The sequence below is a fragment of the Geotrypetes seraphini genome, chromosome 6 (genome assembly GCF_902459505.1).
Source record: "Geotrypetes seraphini chromosome 6, aGeoSer1.1, whole genome shotgun sequence".
Classification (NCBI taxonomy): Eukaryota; Metazoa; Chordata; class Amphibia; order Gymnophiona; family Dermophiidae; genus Geotrypetes; species Geotrypetes seraphini.
The window spans coordinates 87293921-87312006 of record NC_047089.1 but is presented as its reverse complement, the minus strand read 5'-3'; the positions used below and the strand labels follow the sequence as shown (position 1 = coordinate 87312006).

The 18086-nt window shown below is 46.4% G+C and overlaps 1 protein-coding gene across 9 annotated transcripts in view; it reads right to left on the bottom strand.

Moving 5' to 3' along the window:
• Positions 1-18086, bottom strand: part of MYCBP2 (MYC binding protein 2) — a 977923-nt gene that overhangs the window by 410046 nt on the left and 549791 nt on the right. For all 9 annotated transcript variants that reach the window (XM_033949399.1, XM_033949405.1, XM_033949401.1 and 6 more), the window contains one exon: positions 7740-7858. In XM_033949399.1, the coding sequence (XP_033805290.1) occupies positions 7740-7858 (119 nt within the window). The remainder of the gene's footprint in view (positions 1-7739; positions 7859-18086) is intronic.

Here is an 18086-nt window from a genome sequence, read left to right as displayed (position 1 = left end):
CCATCTAGGCTTGGATTCCTTCCTATATTTGACTTCCCATCTTCCTACAAACTCAACCCCCAGGATGAATACCCTTCCAGCTCTCTAACCCCTATTTATTTATGTAAAATATATATAGCCCGTACTATCCACAGATCTGAGTGGATAACAAAAATACATACAAAATCTTAAAATATACTACATACCCCTAAATCATTTTTTCCCTGTCCCCCTCCTAGCTTGCTTCGTCTGTTCTCTCCACCTATCCCTCAAAAGACCCCGTCTCTATCTTCCCTCCTTATCATGTCTCCTTATTTAGTCTCTGCCTCCAAGTTTATCAAAGTTTCCAAGTTTATTTATCATTTGATATACTGTCTATCAAGTATTAGCAAAACAGTTTACAATAGTAAAAGAAAAATAAGGGAAAACCAAGGGAAAATGCAAAGTAGAAACAATATCATTTATGATCAACTAAAATAAGGGTAAAATACAGACAGTTTACAGACAGAATCATGAGGAGAAAACATTAGGGAGTATAATTACATCGAGATTCAAATAAAACAAAAGTAAGGAGGGGGAGTTCACTTCTTAGGAATTGCTTGTTCTCTGCTAGAACGTACATCCATGTTTGAAGAGGAAGTGCGAACTTAGGTTTTGTAGGCATCCCTGAAGAGAAATTTTTTAACTTTGGAGCAGAATTTTTCCAGTGAGGGTACTAGTATAATATCTAGTGGGAGTGCATTCCAAAGCAATGGTGCGATAACCGAGAAGGAGAAATTAGGTTCTTACCTGCTAATTTACTTTCGTTTAGCCTTTCCAGACCGGCATAGGCATCTTACAAGCGGGCTATATCTCATCAAGACCAGTAGGTGGAGACTGAGACAAAACTTTGGAATGGTACGTAATAGGTTACTCCCCCTAATTACCTCTGCCGAATAGCCAAGCAGAACTAAGAACTGTAAACAGAAATAAACAAGACTCCAAACAGGAGTAACAACTAATATACCTGAATGCTGTTGAAAAATGCAAAGGAGAGATCCCAGCATGAAAATGTCCCCACAGCTCGCCAGCTGAGCCACTGCCGCTGTTCTTCAATTCTCTCCAGCACTAGAAAAATACTAGAACTTGCAGAAAAAACAAAATCTGCATGCGCAACACCCAGAAGAACAATACGACAAAAGACAGGATGGGATCCTATGCCAGTCTGGAGAGGCTAAAAGAAAGTAAATTAGCAGGTAAGAACCTAATTTCTCCTTCTTTAGCAACTCTCCAGACCAGCATAGGCATCTTATAAGAGGGACAACCCCAAAGCAGTCGCCATCATGGGTGGGACCCTGTGAAGGGACGACACTAGAACACGCTCACCGAACACCGTGTCCCGATGCGCATGAACGTCCCCATGGTACTGTCTGAGAAAGGAATGCAAGGAAGACCAAACAGCAGCCTTACATATCCACTGGAGGCACTAGCGAAGACTCAGCCCAAGAAGCCGCCTGATCCCTAGTCGAATGAGCCTTGAGAAATTCCAGCACAGGCTTCTTTTGAAGCAGGTATGTGGAAGCAACAGACTCCTTGATCCAACCCGCAATGGAAGCCTTGGAAGCACCATCCCCCTTACGAGGATCAGCTAAAAGGACAAACAGACAATCTGACTTTCTGAACTCCTGAATCCTTTGGACATAAGAGCGAAAAATCTGAGAAACATCCAATTTGCACAACTGATTTTGCTCTGTAGATCCGTCCCAAGAACCCAACACCAGGAGGACCACTGACTGATTGACATGAAAAGGAGAAACTACCTTAGGCAGAAAAGAAGTAACAGTCGGCAAAATAACTTGCTCCCTAGAAAACTCCAGGAACGGAGACCTACAAGAGAAAATCTGCAACTCAGAAACACGTCTAGCAGAAGTAATTGCCACAAAAAAAAACAAAAAACACTTTAAGAGTAAGGTCCTTCAATGTGCAGGCCCCCAAAGGCTCGAAGGGTGGGCGCACCAGCACAGACAAGACCAGATTAAGATCCCAAGAAGGAACAGACAGTCTAACGGGATGCTTGAGCAACTTGGCTGCTCGCAAGAAGCGAACGAAATCAGGAATGGCAGTCAGACGCTGACCCTGTAACAACCCTCGAAAGGCTGAGAAGGCCACAAGATGTCCAGGCCATCCTGCAAGAACTCTAAGATGTTAGGCAGGGAAGCACGAAAAGAGACCACTTCACACACAGCACACCACTCCTCAAATATATGCCAAACCTGCATGTAAGCTCGAGAAGTGGAAAGTCTCCAGGATTCCAACAGGGTTGAGATGAATCTATCTGAATACTCCTTCTTACCTAGGCATTTCCTTTCAAGGGCCAAGCTGCAAGACAAAAGGGACATGGATCAAACATGGGAATAGGACCCTGAGTCAGAACGTTGGGTGAGAGAGATAGAGGCACAGGATCCGCTACCAGATGCCTCACCAGGTCCGAATACCACGTACATCTGGGCCCACCAGAATCACAATGCCCGAATGACACACAATGCAAAGAAGAACTCTACCCACTAATGGCCACGGAGGAAACACATACACCAGACCCTCCGTTGGACATGGTTGGACCAGAACATCCAGACCCTCGGCCTGACAGTCTTTGCGACGACTGAAGAGCGGGGTGTTTTGGCATTGACACTCGTGGCCATTAGGTCCATGAGGGGCTGATCCCAAGCTTGCACTATCACTGAAAAGCCACGTGACTTCAACATCACCCTCCGGGATGTAATACGTGATGACTTAGAAAGTCCGCTTGAACATTCTCCACTCCAGCTATGTGGGAGGCCGAGATGTCCCAAAGATGAGGCACTGCCCAGACCATGAGCAGAGCCACCTCTTGCACCACCAGAGTGCTCTTGATGCCCCCCTGACTATTGACATAGGCTACAGCTGTGGCATTGTCTGAAAGAACCCGAACTGACTTGCCTGTATTTTGAGGAGCTAAATTATTTAATTATAATATTGAAATCACATCATATGTATTATTGTATTAATAATTAAGATGAGGATGGGAGTAAATGACCATTTAATGTAATAATTGTATAGTTATTAGTGCGTTCTATGAAGTATTTATGATATACCAATTGTATTGCACTATCAAAGTTTGAAATCAATAAAGATTTAAATATTAAGAAGGATCGGAAGGCTAAGAGCGCCAGACGGATGGCTCTGGTTTCCAGAACATTGATCGACCAGGTTGCCTCCTCCTTGGACCAAGTGCCCCGAGCTGAGTGACCGAGACACTGAGCTCCCCAACCGAGGAGACTGGTCAGCCATAGTGGACGGTGATGCTCAAAGATGCATAACCCCTTGAACTAGACGAGAGGTCTGGAGCCACCAACAAAGACTGCAGCGAGCCAAGCCCCTCAGAGGAACAGGAATATCCAAACTGTGCCACTGGGGCGACTCTGAAGAAGAGCATACTGAAGCAGATGCATGTGGGCCTGAGCCCACCTCACCATGTTGAGGGAAGCCGCCATCGACCCCCAAGACTTGGAGAAAATCCTGCGCTCGAGGACACCAGGACACCATAAGCAGTTGAATTTGAGATTGCAATTTGTTTACCCGGGCCTCTGGAAGAAAGACTGCCCAAGGAGGTGTCGAACAGAACTCCAAGGTGCTCCAGGTGCTGAGATGGGGGTCAACCGACTTTTGGAAAGGTTGACAACCCAGCCCAGTGACTGCAGGAATTCCACTACCCGAGCCGTGACCCGAGTGCTCTCCTGCAACAACTTCGCTCAAATCAACCAGTCGTCCAGGTATGGATGAACCAGAATGCCCTCTCTGCACAATGCCATCGCGACGATCACCATAACCTTGGTGAACATCCGCAGAGCCTTGGACAGACTGAAAGGAAGTGCACAGAACTGACAGTGCTGACCCAAGATCGCAACATGAAGGAAACGCTGATGGGAGGCCCTGATTGGAACACGCAAGTAAGCTTCCGTCAAATCATGAGAGGTCAGAAATTTCCCCGGCTGAACCGTCAGAATCACCGACTTCAGTGTCTCTATGTGAAAAGAAGGAACCCTGAGAGCCCTGTTGACCCCTTCAAATTTTATGGGTCGATAAGTCCTTTCTTTTTGGGGCACCACAAAATAAATCGAGTACCTGCTGAAGAAACACTCCTGAAGAGGGACTAGAACTACTGCTTTGAGATCTAACAATCTTTGAAGGGTATGGCGAAAAGCCTACTTCCTTCCACGGTGCCTGAAAAGGCAAAGCTAGAAAAAGATCTGGCAGGGAATGAGAAAACTCCAGGGCATAACCGTCTCGAATTACCTCAGAGACTCACTGATCGGATGTGATTTCTGCCTATTTTGGAGAAAAATCGTGCAGCCGGGCACCCACTGGAATCAGAAGGGGCACCGGCAAGGAGTCATTGGGCAGGACGGGGCTTGGAGGCCGTGGAGGAGGGATTCCCAGCTCCTTCACAGACCCCCCCCCCCCCAAAAGGACCGCATGTGCTGACAGAAACGACCCCTGGAAAAACCAGAAGAGAAGGGAGTAGCCCAATGTCCAGGGCAATATCTGTGGAACTCCCGCAAATGACCCCGAGTAGTGCCACCTCTAACAGCCGGGCAAGCATTGTTTTCAGGCAGGCGGGGCACTTTAGAGTCCGTCAGAGTCTGAACTAACTTATCCAAATCCTCTCCAAACAAAAAAGATCCGCTAAAAGGAAATTTAGTAAGTTTAGTCTTGGACGCTGCATCCGCCAACCAACCACGAAGCCACAAGGTGCGACGAGCGGTCACTGCAAAAGCCATAGAATTGGCAGACATCCACACCAAGTCATAGAGGGTGTCTGAGAGGAAAGAGGTTGTCATCTTAATCTTTGCCATCTCCTGATCCACCAAGGACCAGTCATCAGACTCATGGTAAAGGACACGCTCGGCCCACCGAAAAACGGCCCGAGCTACGAGCCCCCCCCCCCCAAATAGCCGCCTGGACTCCCAAGGCAGAGACATTAAAATTCTGCTTAAGAATGGTCTCCAACTTACACTCCTCAGAGTCCCATAAAGCAGAACCGCACTCCATGGGCACAGTATGCCGCTTAGTAATAGCTGAGACCACTGCATCTACAACTGGTGTCATCAAGGTAGTCCTATCCCCCTCCGGGATAGAATACAAACAAGTGATGGGGCGTGTAAATCAAAACGCGCCTCCGGCATATTCCACTGTGCCTGGATAACATCCTGAATATCCTGAAGCATAGGAAAAGAGAAGGACTCAGAGCGGATTCCCTTAAGAAGAGGATCCTCCACACGCAGGGTCTCAAGTGCACATCCTCAAAGCGCAACATCGAGGAGACCTGCTGAATCAAAACTGGGAGCTCGTCTCTCTGAAAAAGGCACACATCGGACAACTCCTCACTGGTAGACGGAAAAAAACGAATCCCCGGTACCAGTGGATGTCCCCTCAAGAGGATCCTGGAGGTCTCCCCAAGGGTCAAGGTCCTCACTGAAGTCAACACGCTCCTCAGACCACAAGTCTTCATCCCATGCAACCCGCAGGTTCTTGGACGAGGGAGGAGGCAGAGGGAGCAATAAAGAAGTAGAGGGGGGCAGAGCCACAGAGGGTGTGGAGGAACCCCCCCAAGACCCCCGGGGCAAACGCAGACCCCCCAGCCGCCTGAAAATAAGCTCTGCATAAAGTAAAAAATAAATCTGGGGGAAAACCCCTGGTGGCCCCATGGGACTCCCTGCCACAGCAAGGGACCCAGCTAAAACCTGCCCCTGTTTTTGCAAGACAGGGGGAAGGTCACCTGAGGCTGCAGAAAAACTGGAGGGTCTTCCCGCCAAAAATGGCGAAGTTGCAGCTGAAAATAACCCCTCCAGGGCCTGTAGCGGATGGGAAGCCTGAATTGTCCCAGCCGCTAAAGCAGGCAAGCTGGCATCAGCTGTGAGAAAAACAGCTGTGAGGGAATCCCCAGACGCTTTGGCGGCAAGGGAATCATTTTACCCTCACCATCGGCGGCTGAGGAAATCCCTCTGTGGGTGGCTGGGGAAGACCGGGCCTTCCCGCTGTCAGCTGCCGACTCGCGAGGCACTTTCGTCAGGAAGCCCTGGCCACCGGCACCCACTGCCAACGAGGCTCCTCCACCGCTCTGGCCTGTGCAGCGCTTACAAAGGCCAGCCACAAGTGCCTCGCATCTGGAGCAAAATGAGCACTTCTTCCCCTGTGAAGTGCCCATTGCTCCACATGCGACCTAACTAAAGAAAAGTACCACTTAGTTGAAAAATACAGTAAAATACATTAAATTTAAAGGGAAAGCAACCCTTCAGACCAGCACTGCATCAGGATTTTTTTTATTTTTTACAGAACAAACTCCACTGGTTCTCAAAGCAGTATGTCTTGCTTGAATTAGGGGCAAGGCTTACTGCTGAGGCACCTCTAAAAAAATGTTGGTGAGGTGGAGGGACCCATCACGAGACCCGCCAGGTTTGACACTCCCGAGGGTGGACAGTCCCTCAAACAGGGCCCACCCAAGCTCAGTCTGGCACAAAAACATTGACTAGGAATCCTGAACAAAATCCAACAGCCCTACAGAAGGGAAATGGGTACAACTCACTCACACCTGCTGGAGACTGAAAGAAGACTGAGGTAATTAGGGGGAGTAACCTATTAAGTATCATTCCAAAGTTTTGTCTCAGTCTCCACCTACTGGTCATGATGAGATACAACCCGCTTGTAAGATGCCTATGCTGGTCTGGAGAGTTGCTAAAGATAATGGCCTTTCAAGGGGTGTCGTAAAATAGTTTGCGGACAGAGGGAATAGACTCTGGTTAGTAGATCATAGCGTTCTGGCGGAATAGTAAAAGATCATATGTTTATCGATGAATGCAGGAATGTGAGTTTGTTTGATTTTGTAGGTGAGGAGAATAATTTTATAAGTGATGCGATGTGTGATAAGTAACCAATGAGCATCGTGAAGGAGGGGAGTGATGTGATCAAATTTCTTAGCTTTGTAGATAAGTTTGACTGCGGTATTTTGCAGAATTTAGAGTCGCCAAATTTATTTTTGTGTTATGTCTTCATAGAGTGAGTTACAATAGTCGATATGTGATATGACTAATGAATGGATGAGTATGTTTATAGAGGGGGTGAGGGTCTAAAAGTGATGTGATTGAACGTATCAGTTTTAGTTTATGAAAGCATTTCTGGACGACTGAGCTCCTAGTGTAGTCTCTGAATCCTTTTCTCCCTTCTTTGAATACACACCTATCTTGTTTCCTACCCTCCTGCAGGACACATACCACCAGTTTCTCCATTCTCCACTTCAGCACATCCTCTTCCCCTGCGTACAATATAATTTTCCATTACTCCATGGTACTGATCATCTACCTGGAGGAGAGAAACTACATATGGGGCCATCTACAATCAGATTGATGATCTGAACTGCAAGAATCAAATTAGCAGTCTGATTCTAGAAGGACAATTATACAGAACAATATGCAGCTGGCCTCCTCATAGGTGAAAGGCAGTGCAGGACAATACAAAATGGTATTGTTTACTGAGGGGTGGGGGAGATCTGTATGAGCTGCTGTTTCTCTGTATGCAGAATTCTATGTGGCAAGAACAGAGTTCTGTTCAAGACAGGAATTCTGGCAAATTCTGAACCATACAGATTTTCCCTATAACACCACCAGAACCAATGTACCTATAATAAAAAGGTTTTAAATAAAATCAAAATTATGGTTGCATAGAATTAAAAGATTACAAATTCTCACCTCATCAGTTCCTGGACTAAATTCATACCCAATAGCAAAACACTTGAAGCCATAGAAGGAAGCCTTTTCATCTTTGACATAGTCTGATGCAGTCTCCAATGAAAATAGAGCCTCATTTCCTAAGGAAACAAGCAACATTATTAGCTGAACAAATTAAAAAATATATAACCTGAGTGAACGCTTTCCTATTTCACGCCTCTAAAAATATCCTTCCAAGATAGCAGCCAGAAAAAAAAAAAAAGTTACCAACAAAAATTATCAATACAAACATCATACAATAGTGATTCCTAGAAACCTGATTTCTGGAACATGACTATTAAGTTCTAAAAGATACCCATGTCTTCTACTGAGAACTCCCAATGTGCTGACTAGAATAAAGTTGCTAAGGAAAAAGAGATTATGTACTTACCCTGGTAAGCTCTTTTCCAGTAAATAGATGAGACATTCTAGACAACAAGATTACCATACCCGCATGGACTGCAAAATGAATCTACTCTGGATTTTTCACTCTGCCTCCAGTGTACTTCAAAGATCAGCTTAGCGCCCTCTAGCAGTCAGAACCCAAGCATAGAAAGGCACCCACACATGTTAAGTAGAGGCACCAGTAACCACAGGCTAAACCAGGGCTGCCCAAATCCAGTCCTCGAGATCTACTGGCAGGCCAGGTTTTCAGGATATCCACAATGAATATGCATGAGAGAGATTTGCACACCAAGAAGGCAGTGCAGGCAAATATTTCTCATGCATATTCATTGTGGATATCCTGAAAACCTGGCCTTCCAGTAGATCTCAAGGATTGGACTTGGGCAGCCCTGGGCTAAACTATCGTTCTGCTCATAAACAACTAAACAGTACCGTTAGCCATCAACACAGGCATCAAAGGAGCTCAGAAACTAATCCCAAGCTGAACATATGTACAGATTCTTCACAACCCCAAAGGGCTGGCCAGTCACCAAGAATCAGCTTGGAGAAGCATAAGTAGACTGAAAATTGAAAGCAGGCGCAGGAAGGACAGGGTGGGGAGTGTAGAATGTCTCACCTATCTAATGGAAAAGAGCTTAGCAGGTTAAGTACATAATTTCTTTTTCCAGTGCAATAGGTAAGACATTCTAGACAACAGAGACATACAAAAGCAGTCCCCCTTAAAATAGCTAGGGTGGGCTTGCTAAGCCTGCCCTTAAGACCGAGGACCCGAAGGCAGAGTCCTACGCGGCAGCAACATCCACTCTGTAGAACAAGGCAAATGTGTGACGCGAAGACCACATGGCCGTCTTGCAAATCTCTTCAGGAGAGCGTTGGTTCCGTAACCAGCTGCTCCATGAAACAGTCCCTTATCGCCTCTAGGAATTTAGTTTCTCTCGTGCAAATTGAGAGCCCAATGTCCCAGTCTATTCCCGGATAGTTGAAATCCCCCATAACCACCACCCTTCCACTTTTGCACACCTGCCTCAGTTCGGCCTCCAGGTCCAGGTCGTTTGCTTCTGGCTGTCCTGGTGGGCGATAGTACAGTCCCAGTTTGATGTCAGCTCCTTCCCCTCCTGTCAGCTTAACCCATTGTGACTCCAGACTGTCTGCCTTTATCGTTGTTTCTGTTCTGGATGAAGGAATGGAGTCCTTTATATACAGTGCTATTCCTCCCCCCTTCTTGTGTGCCCTGTCCCTCCTGTAGAGTTTGTACCCTGGCAGGGCCACATCCCATTTGTTGTCCTCTGACCACCATGTCTCTGTGATTCCTATTATGTCTAGGTCCTTATTTCTGGCTATAACTTCTAGCTCCCCCATTTTAGTCCTTAGGCTCCTAGCATTTGTATATAGGCAATTTAAGTCCCAGTTTGTTACCTTTTCTTTCGGATCTACTCTTGATCCAACACCGCGGATGACTTCTTTTCTCTGAGAAGCATATCAACTTCCGGAGTCGAATATCCTTTATGTTCTAGGGCAGCATGCTCAAGAGTCATGCCGTAAGTGCAAAGCGACCTACCTGGATCTTCCATGGCCACTGGACCCTGACTGAGATGGTCTGAATAGATGCTCAGATGAAGACTGCATCCTATGTGCAGCAGCAGCAAATCCACGGTCTTCCAATCAGGTGCCACCAGTATGATGCTCCTGGGATGACACACAATCCTCTGAAGGATTCTGGTGATCGTTGGCCATAAACGGAGAAAAGACATAGAGAAGAACTCCCGAAGGCCACTGTTGCACTAGAGCAAGGGTACCCAAATGGTTGATTGCAATCGACCAGTAGATCGCAAAGCCAACGCGAGTCGATCGTGTTGCCTTTGCAATCTTGTTCTTCCTGCCTCCCCGAGCCATGCCAGGCGCGTAAAAGCACCAGACCCACAAGCCTTCACCTCCGATGTCAATTCTGATGTTGGAGCGGAAGTTCTGGGCCAGCCAATATGCCTGGCTGGCCTGGAACTTCCTCTCCGACGTCAGAATTGATGTTGGGGGGGGGGGGGGGGGAGGCTTGTGGGCCCGGCATGGCTCGGGGAAGCAGGGAGAAATCTTCATGGTGGCTTGGGGGGTGGGGCAGAGAGAGAGAAAGAATTGGGGAAGTGGAGAAATTGGCACAATGGCTTGGGGGGAGGCAGGGGGAGAGTGAAAGAAAGACAGGTAGGCAGGGGGAGAGAGAAAGAAAGAGAGAAATAAAGAGAGGGGAGCAGAGGGAGAGAGAAAGAAAGAGAGAAATAAAGAGAGGGGAGCAGAGGGAGAGAGAAAGAAAAAGGCAGAAAAAAAGAAATATTGGATTTACAGAAGAAGGAAGTGCAATCAGAGACTCATGAAATCACCAGACAAAAAGGTAGGAAAAATGATTTTATTTCAATTTAGTGATCAAAATGTGTCCGTTTTGAGAATTTACATCTGCTGTCTATATTTTGCACTATGACCTCCTTTAACTAAACCGCGATAGTGGTTTTTAGTGCAGGAAGCCTATGAGCGTTGGGAGCTGTGAGGGGCATTCAGCACAGCTCTCTGCGCTAAAAACTGCTATCACAGTTTAGTAAAAAGGGGAGGGGGTATATTTGTCTATTTTTGTATAGTTGTTACTGAGGTGACATTGCATATTTTAAAGTCATCTGACTTGACCTCTGAAAAAAACCCCAAATACAAATGATAATTAACATTTTCTCTGCATTCAGTGTGCTTTGTGCTTTTTAAAATTTTATTCTTGATAGATCATTTTGACTTGGTCATTTTAAAAGTAGCTTGCAAGCCAAAAAAGTGTGGGCACCCTTGCACTAGAGCATCAAGGCACTTGCTTCCGGGCTCGAATCAGTGACTGAAGAAGCACTGTGCCTTCTTGTTTCTTGCCCTGTCCATGAGGTCAATGCTGGGCTGGCCCCAGCATCACACAATTGTCTGGAATGCCTCCAATGAAAGGGCCCACTCGCCCAGATCCATAGTCTGTCAGCACAGAAAATCTGCTTGAACGTTGACCACTCCAGCCACATGCGCTTCCGTCAGCACTAGATGATGATGTTCAGCCCAAAGGAAAAGCAGGCAGGCTTCCTGAGCCAAGGGAAAACTCTTGGTCCCTCCCTGGCGACTGACATAGGCCATCGCTGTCACATTGTTGGAGATGCCAGGGTCACCTGCAATGCTCTCAGGGAGAGACGAATGGCCCTGAGTGCCAGACGATTGATTGACCACCTTTTCTGAGAAGGAGTCCAACAGCCCTGAAGAGGACAATAATTGCAGTATGCTCCCCAGCCCCAAAGGCTGACATCTGTCATCACCACAGTCCAGGAGGCAATGTGCAACGGAGTGCCCTTACAGAGTGATTAAGGACGAAGCCACCAGTACATGCTCGCTTGGGCCTCCAAAGTCCATGGCAAACATATCTGCAAAGCCTCTTAGTGGGGTGCCCAGCGGGACAGCAAAGCATGCTAAAGAGGATGCATGTGCACTATCGCCCAAGGGATGACATCCAGCGTGGCCACCATGGATCCCAGAACCTGTAGGTAGTCCCACGCCGTAGGAGACGACTTCTTCAAAAGAGCCATAATCTGAGCACACAACTTTTGCCTGCGAGACTCAGGATGGTAAACACGGTACGCTGCCACATCTAAAAGAACTCCCAGGTATTCCAGCAACTGCATGGGCATCAGATGACTCTTCCTGTTGTTGATAATCTAGCTCAGGTCTTCCAGCACCTGCATGGGCATCAGATGACTCTTCCTGTAGTTGATAATCTAGCCCAGGCTCGTGTCGCTCCTCGATCAGTAGGGGGCTCTGATTATCTAGATAAGGGTGAACCTGCAACCCTATCTTCCTCAGATTAGCCGCCATTACCACAATTATCTTGGTGAAGGTCCGGGCTGCTGTTGCTAGCCCAAAGAGCAGGGTCTAAAACTGGTAATGCTGACCCAGAACATGGAACTGCAGAAACTTGCAGTGGGCCGGAAAAATGGGAATGTGCAAGTACACCTCTGTCAGATCCAGGGAGACCAGAAATTCCCCTGGAACCACTGCTGCAATGACCTACCGCACAGTCTGCATTCGGAATCGAGGAATTTTGAGCGTCGCATTCACATGCAGAATTGGTCTCCAATCTTCTGATCCTTTCTTTGGTATGATAAAGTATACAGAGTATCTGCTTGAGCTCGAGAGGTGTATGGCACCAGCTCTATAGCTCGAATATTCGGGCACCTGGATGAAGAATCCATGAACCAATCTGACGAGGTTTGGAAAATTCCAGCTTGTAGCCTGACCAAATAATTTCCAAGTCCCATTGGTCTGCTGTAATGCGCATCCAGGCAGGCAGAAACTCAGAGAGCCGGTCCCCTATCCGCAGAAGGGCAGGTTGCTCTCTGGCGTCATTGTATCTTTCAGACAGTTCGTGCAGGATGGGAGGCGGAAGGTTGGGAATGCCTGTAGCCTACATACTGACCCCGGGAACTCTGTGAAGATCTCTGCAACGAGGAAGCAACATATTGCCAGTAGTCACGAAAATGTATGTGGGAGCCACAAAAATTAGAACGCTTAGAACCCCTGGAAGATCTGGCTCTACCAGGTAGGGTCTTCAGGCAACAATCCAATACCGAATCCATGAGTCCCTTACCAAATAACAACTGTCTCTTGAAAGACAGCCACGCTAAAGTTGCCTTGGAGGTGGAATCACAGTCCACTGCCCAACCCAAAGCATTCGCTGTGCCAAAATAGAATACGCTGACACCTTTTCCTGCATTTTCAAAAGATCATATAACGCATCTGAAGAGCCATCAGAAGCTGAGGAAGCTCCACCACATCAGTCTCCAGCGTACGCAGTCGAGAGATACAGGCACATGCCACAAAAGATGTCGTCACTGCTGCCTTAATGCCTAAATTGGCTGTCTTGAAAATTTTCCTGAGGATCACATCCACACGGCAGCCCTTCATATCCTTCAACACCACTCCCCCATCACTGGGAAGAGAGGTGCACCTAGTCACCTGAACCACCAAGGCATCCACTTTGGGCTGTCCCAGAGCTGCTGGCACTCCTGTGCCATAGGATACAAACCGGGCATAGCCCTAGCATTTCAGGACCTTCTAGAGAGTCAAACTGCTCAGAGACCATACAACTCATATCCGAATGCCAAGGAAAGGTCACAGATTGCGAGCGCACACTACAAAGCCAGGGAAAAGAAGATGTAAAAATAACTGGCTGAGGGGACAAGTTCAATTCCTGTAAAGATTCAGCAATCAGATCAGGCAAAGTCGCAAATTTAAATAAGCGCAGCACAGTCGGATCACCACCAGGATCTGGAGCCCCTAAGGGACTCGTTGATCCAGTACCTAAGTCCGGATCCCCCAATCTGGGAAGGGCTGCACTATCAAAGAAAGGCTCAGAGAGGTCAGGATCAGCCGCCGGATCCCCTAGAACAGGAGTCAGAAGAGGAATAAGTGGAGGGGATGGAGGAGGGGAACTCAATGAGGGTGCTCTGCCGCCAACAGAGGAGGCGGAAAACATCCAGCAGCAGAACCTCTGGTCTGAAATTCAAACCACAAAAATCTCAGGTCCCTGGAGCACAATCATCCTTCGATGACTTAGACTTGCGTTTCTTAAGCTGAGGAGGGTCCACCACCTGGCTGCCCAAAAAAAAACAGCAGAGTCAAGCCCTGAAAGCAATGGTGGCCACCCCGCTTGACTAGCTGAGCATAGTATCACCTGCTTCTGTGAGGGGGAAGCAGAGCTGGTAGCTACTGTCCCCCCCCTCCCACATCATGCGGCACATGGCGCAAGGATGCTCAAAAGTGCTAAATTTGCACAATGTTCACAAGAGGAGACTTTGAAGATTCCATCCCAGCAAATTTCTTGACAAAAAACAGAGTTTTGAAGAAGCAGGGAGAAGATGAAAAAAAAATTGCTAAAAATCCAAAGATGGCCACTGACACCAAATTCTCGCCAAAAATGTACTAAAATAAATACTTCCCAAAAATAAAAAATGGCAATTTTAGAATTTTTCAGGTAGGGGCACACTTAAAAACAGAAAACCCCACGAAATTAACTTTTCAAAATCACTGTGAGATCCTGTCAGCTCTGCTGTATTCACTGTTACCAGAGACACCTGCTTCCAGCTCTCAGTCAGTAGCCAGCTAGAATTCACTGCCACACTGCTGGGAAAGCCTTCTCCAAGGTGATCTTTGAGCTGCCAGTCAGATTCCACTGTCTGACAACTCCTCCACCCCTGCAGAACACTGGATGCATACCAGGACAGCTGGTATGCTGCAGGACACTGCTGAGCCCCCTATGCGCACCTAACAGTCTGAGCTCAACCCCCACTTAGTGGATGGTGAAACAACTTCAGGGACAGTCCTGAGCTCCAAGGATTACTATGTATATCTCCCTGTGTCCAGCTTCTTCCCTCTCTCAAACTCTCTTTGCTCCCTACCTCTGCTATGTTCAATATTTCACACACTCTTCCTTCATCCCCTTGATTCAGCTTTTCTCTCTCCCTTCCCTCTCCTCCTTCCTGGAGGTTCTGCAGCTCTCTCCCTTCCCTCTAGCCCCCTTTCCCATAGATCCAATACCTCTAGCCCCTCTCTTCAGTGCTCAGGTGTGGGTCTGGCACCTCTCGCTTACCTCCAGCTCCAGTCCCCCACCACATGGGTCCAGCACCTCTCTCTTCCCCCCAATCCCCAGACCAGATCCAGCACCTGTTTCCCTTCTATTCAGCTCCAGCCAGCCAGTCCAGCAGACCAAGTAATCCCCTCCACCCTTTGGGGATGCAGCAGCAGCAGCCCTCCATGATTGCGGATACGGCAGCCCGACTCCTAATCTCTCCTAATCGCAGATCCAATGATTACGTGTCAAACAGCAAAACAAACCCCAAAAAACCAACCCCGAGTCCCTCACCGGGTTGACACCTTTACGCCTCTTGCACCAGGTCTATCAGCCTCTTAGAAGATTCATTGAAGACAAGGCAACATCACAGGCCTACTCTGGGATCTTCTTCCAGCTTAGTCCCTCCTTCCAATTTAACTTCTGGATCAGAAAATGTGTGATTGAGGGGAAAACCACGCAGTGAGCCATTTTGTGCATTAGGTTGGCAAATGTGATTGTTGCTAAAGCTGTCAAAACAGGTTTAACGACTATCGCTGGCTTTAGTGTATCTGGGCACAAGTGATTAAAAGGAAGTTTTCATCAATTAGGTTAGGACAAAGCTAAGATTCCAAGATCCCAAGATACTGTGGGTTGCTTGATGGGCCATTCACTGGAAGCATGCCCCTCATGAAGTGGACAACCAAAGACTGAGCAGAGATGGGCTTATCTTTATAAAGTGAAAAGCTTCAACTGCTGAGGTGAACCCTTATTGAGTTGGTCTTTAGACTGACCTCTGACAGGTGTAGAAGGTATTCAAGCAGTTTTTATGTAGGACAGAAAAATGGATCTAGGGCCTTGCCCTCACACTAGACAGCAAAGCTCTTCCATTAGAAACCATATGACCTTATAGTGTAATCTCTCCTGCAGTAATCAATTTGAGATGTCACAAGAGCAAGATAGACAACTTTTTACAGTTCAAATCTGATTTAAGACAAAGTTTGATTTTAAAACTGATGAAATATGTTGAGTGAAAGTTAAATGTGAATTTATAGTAACTCCTAAATATTTAAATGATGTAATGGATGGAACTGGTAAGCTAAACAAAATAGAGGTGGTTTGTCAGAATAGGATTATGGTCTGTGAGCCAACAAGCTGTAGACTTAGACAGGTTTAATGCATGCCTATGGTCATGAAGCCAAATAGAAACTGCACCTAGGCAAGATTGTAAAGGTGATAAATCTAAAAATTCAGCTGTAGTATGGTGAAGGAAAGGATATCATTAGCAAAATTGTAAGCACTAATGCTGTGTTCCTAAACCAAAGGTGCCAGAGGACTAAGGAATAGATTAAAGAAGGTTGGGGATAGAATGGAGCCCTGAGAAACCCTATAATGAACTGGTTGAGGATTTGATAAAAACGACTGCCATGATCATTTAAATGTGTGATTCTGTAGAAAAGAACTGAACCAAACTAATACAGTTCCATAATATCAAGAGAGGACGGTCGCTGCAGTAGCAAGAAATTGTGACAAAATCAAAAGCGGCAAAGAGATCTAATGATACTGCCAGGGCAATAAAGCCATTCTCAAGTTTGCTACAAACTTCACAATGAAGGGAGGTTAGAATAGTCTCCATGCTAAAGCCTATCTGAAAACCCAACTGTCTGGGATGTAATGCAAAAGATGATTCTAAAAAGGTTTGCAATTGAGAGATCACAATTTTTTCATATGACCAATTGGGCAGAATAGATACGTGAGCCTCAGGGATTCAAAGCAGGCAATAAACCCTATAGAACCACCTTTCTTTCAGAGTAGAAACTTCCTGGTCTTTGGGACTTTCTTTCCCCTCAGGCTCCAACTATTCTTTATGGGTGTCTATAGTGAGGCTTAGCATTAATGCCTGCTTCATTGTGGATTCTATTCCCTTCTTGGCTAACAGAACTTCCTGTCATGGAGGTGAGGTGAGGTGACTGACAATAAAATCTATCGAGGGGTTGACCCACGTTTGAAATATTTTTTTTAGGCAATGTTCACATTAAGTAACATTACTTGATTCAGACAATTGTCCTTCCCTGCCATCTAAATGGCTCTGAGCATCATCTCATGGAAGATAGCACATCTTCACATCTTGACTGCCTCCTGACACAGGAGGTATGAACCCATACCTCCCTTCTCATTGACCCAATACATTGCACTTTGGTTGGCTGCTTGGGTCAAGATAATTTGGTTTGCTAGCCACTCTAAAAGCCTTTAGAGAGTGATTTGCTGCCCACTCCTGAGCATACCTTTGATCCTGGGTGCGGTGCCCATCTACATGAGTTCCCCACCCCAGGTGGATGCAGGCAGGCCCTTGTTCAAATTGTTGCAAATTAGCCACCAAAATAGAAATGTGTGAAGGTTTGAAAGTAGGAGGTTTCCCCATAGCTCAAATCCACTGGGAAGAAAGGAGCCATTGAGCTTCTCTTAAATAGCGACATGCTGTAGGTATAACATGAATGGTGGAGGCCTTGGGGCCTAGCAATCTCAACATTTGCTAGACTGAAACCCTTTGATTCTGGCACACCTATTGAACCACTGAAATTAGAGACTTGTTGGGTTGGGAAAAAACACTAGCTCAAGTCATATCTTACAGGGCTCCAATGAACTCGTTTTTGGAAAGGGCCAAGGTAGGACTTGGAATTGTTTAAGATGAATCCTAGTAGCTCCAGCACCCAAATCGTTCTGTGCATTGATTCATTTGTACCTTCCATTGATATGCTCTTGATCAGCAACCCCTTCTTCAGTCTGCATAGCAACACTGCCTAAGTGAAAACTCTGGGCACAGATTCAAGACCAAATGCCAGGACACAATACTTGTAGCGATGTTCCCCCTACTATAAAATTCAGGTATTTCCTGTAAATGAAGTACAACTGTAAGTGGATATAGGTGTCCTTCAAATCCAGACAGTATAGCCCAGGGGTGGTCAAACTTTTTGACTTGTGGGCCACAATGAGTTCTTAAATTTGACAGAGGGGCCAGACCCCGCGAGCTAGGTCCCCGTCCCCGCAAACCATTTGAACCCATCCACACAAGCCTCAAATAGTTTTATACTGAACTTATTTTATTAAAGTATAAAAAGAAACAATATTCTGTACAATTGTCATTTTATAAATCAAAGTTTAAGCTGATAAACTAGAGAGAGAGATGTTCAGCCGACAGGGCTTTGTTTATAAATGTTTATCAACACAACTAATACACTACTTTATCCTAAAGCAAAAAAAAAAAAAAAAAGAAATATAATTTTTTTTCTACCTTTGTTGTCTGGTTTCTGCTTTCCTCAGCT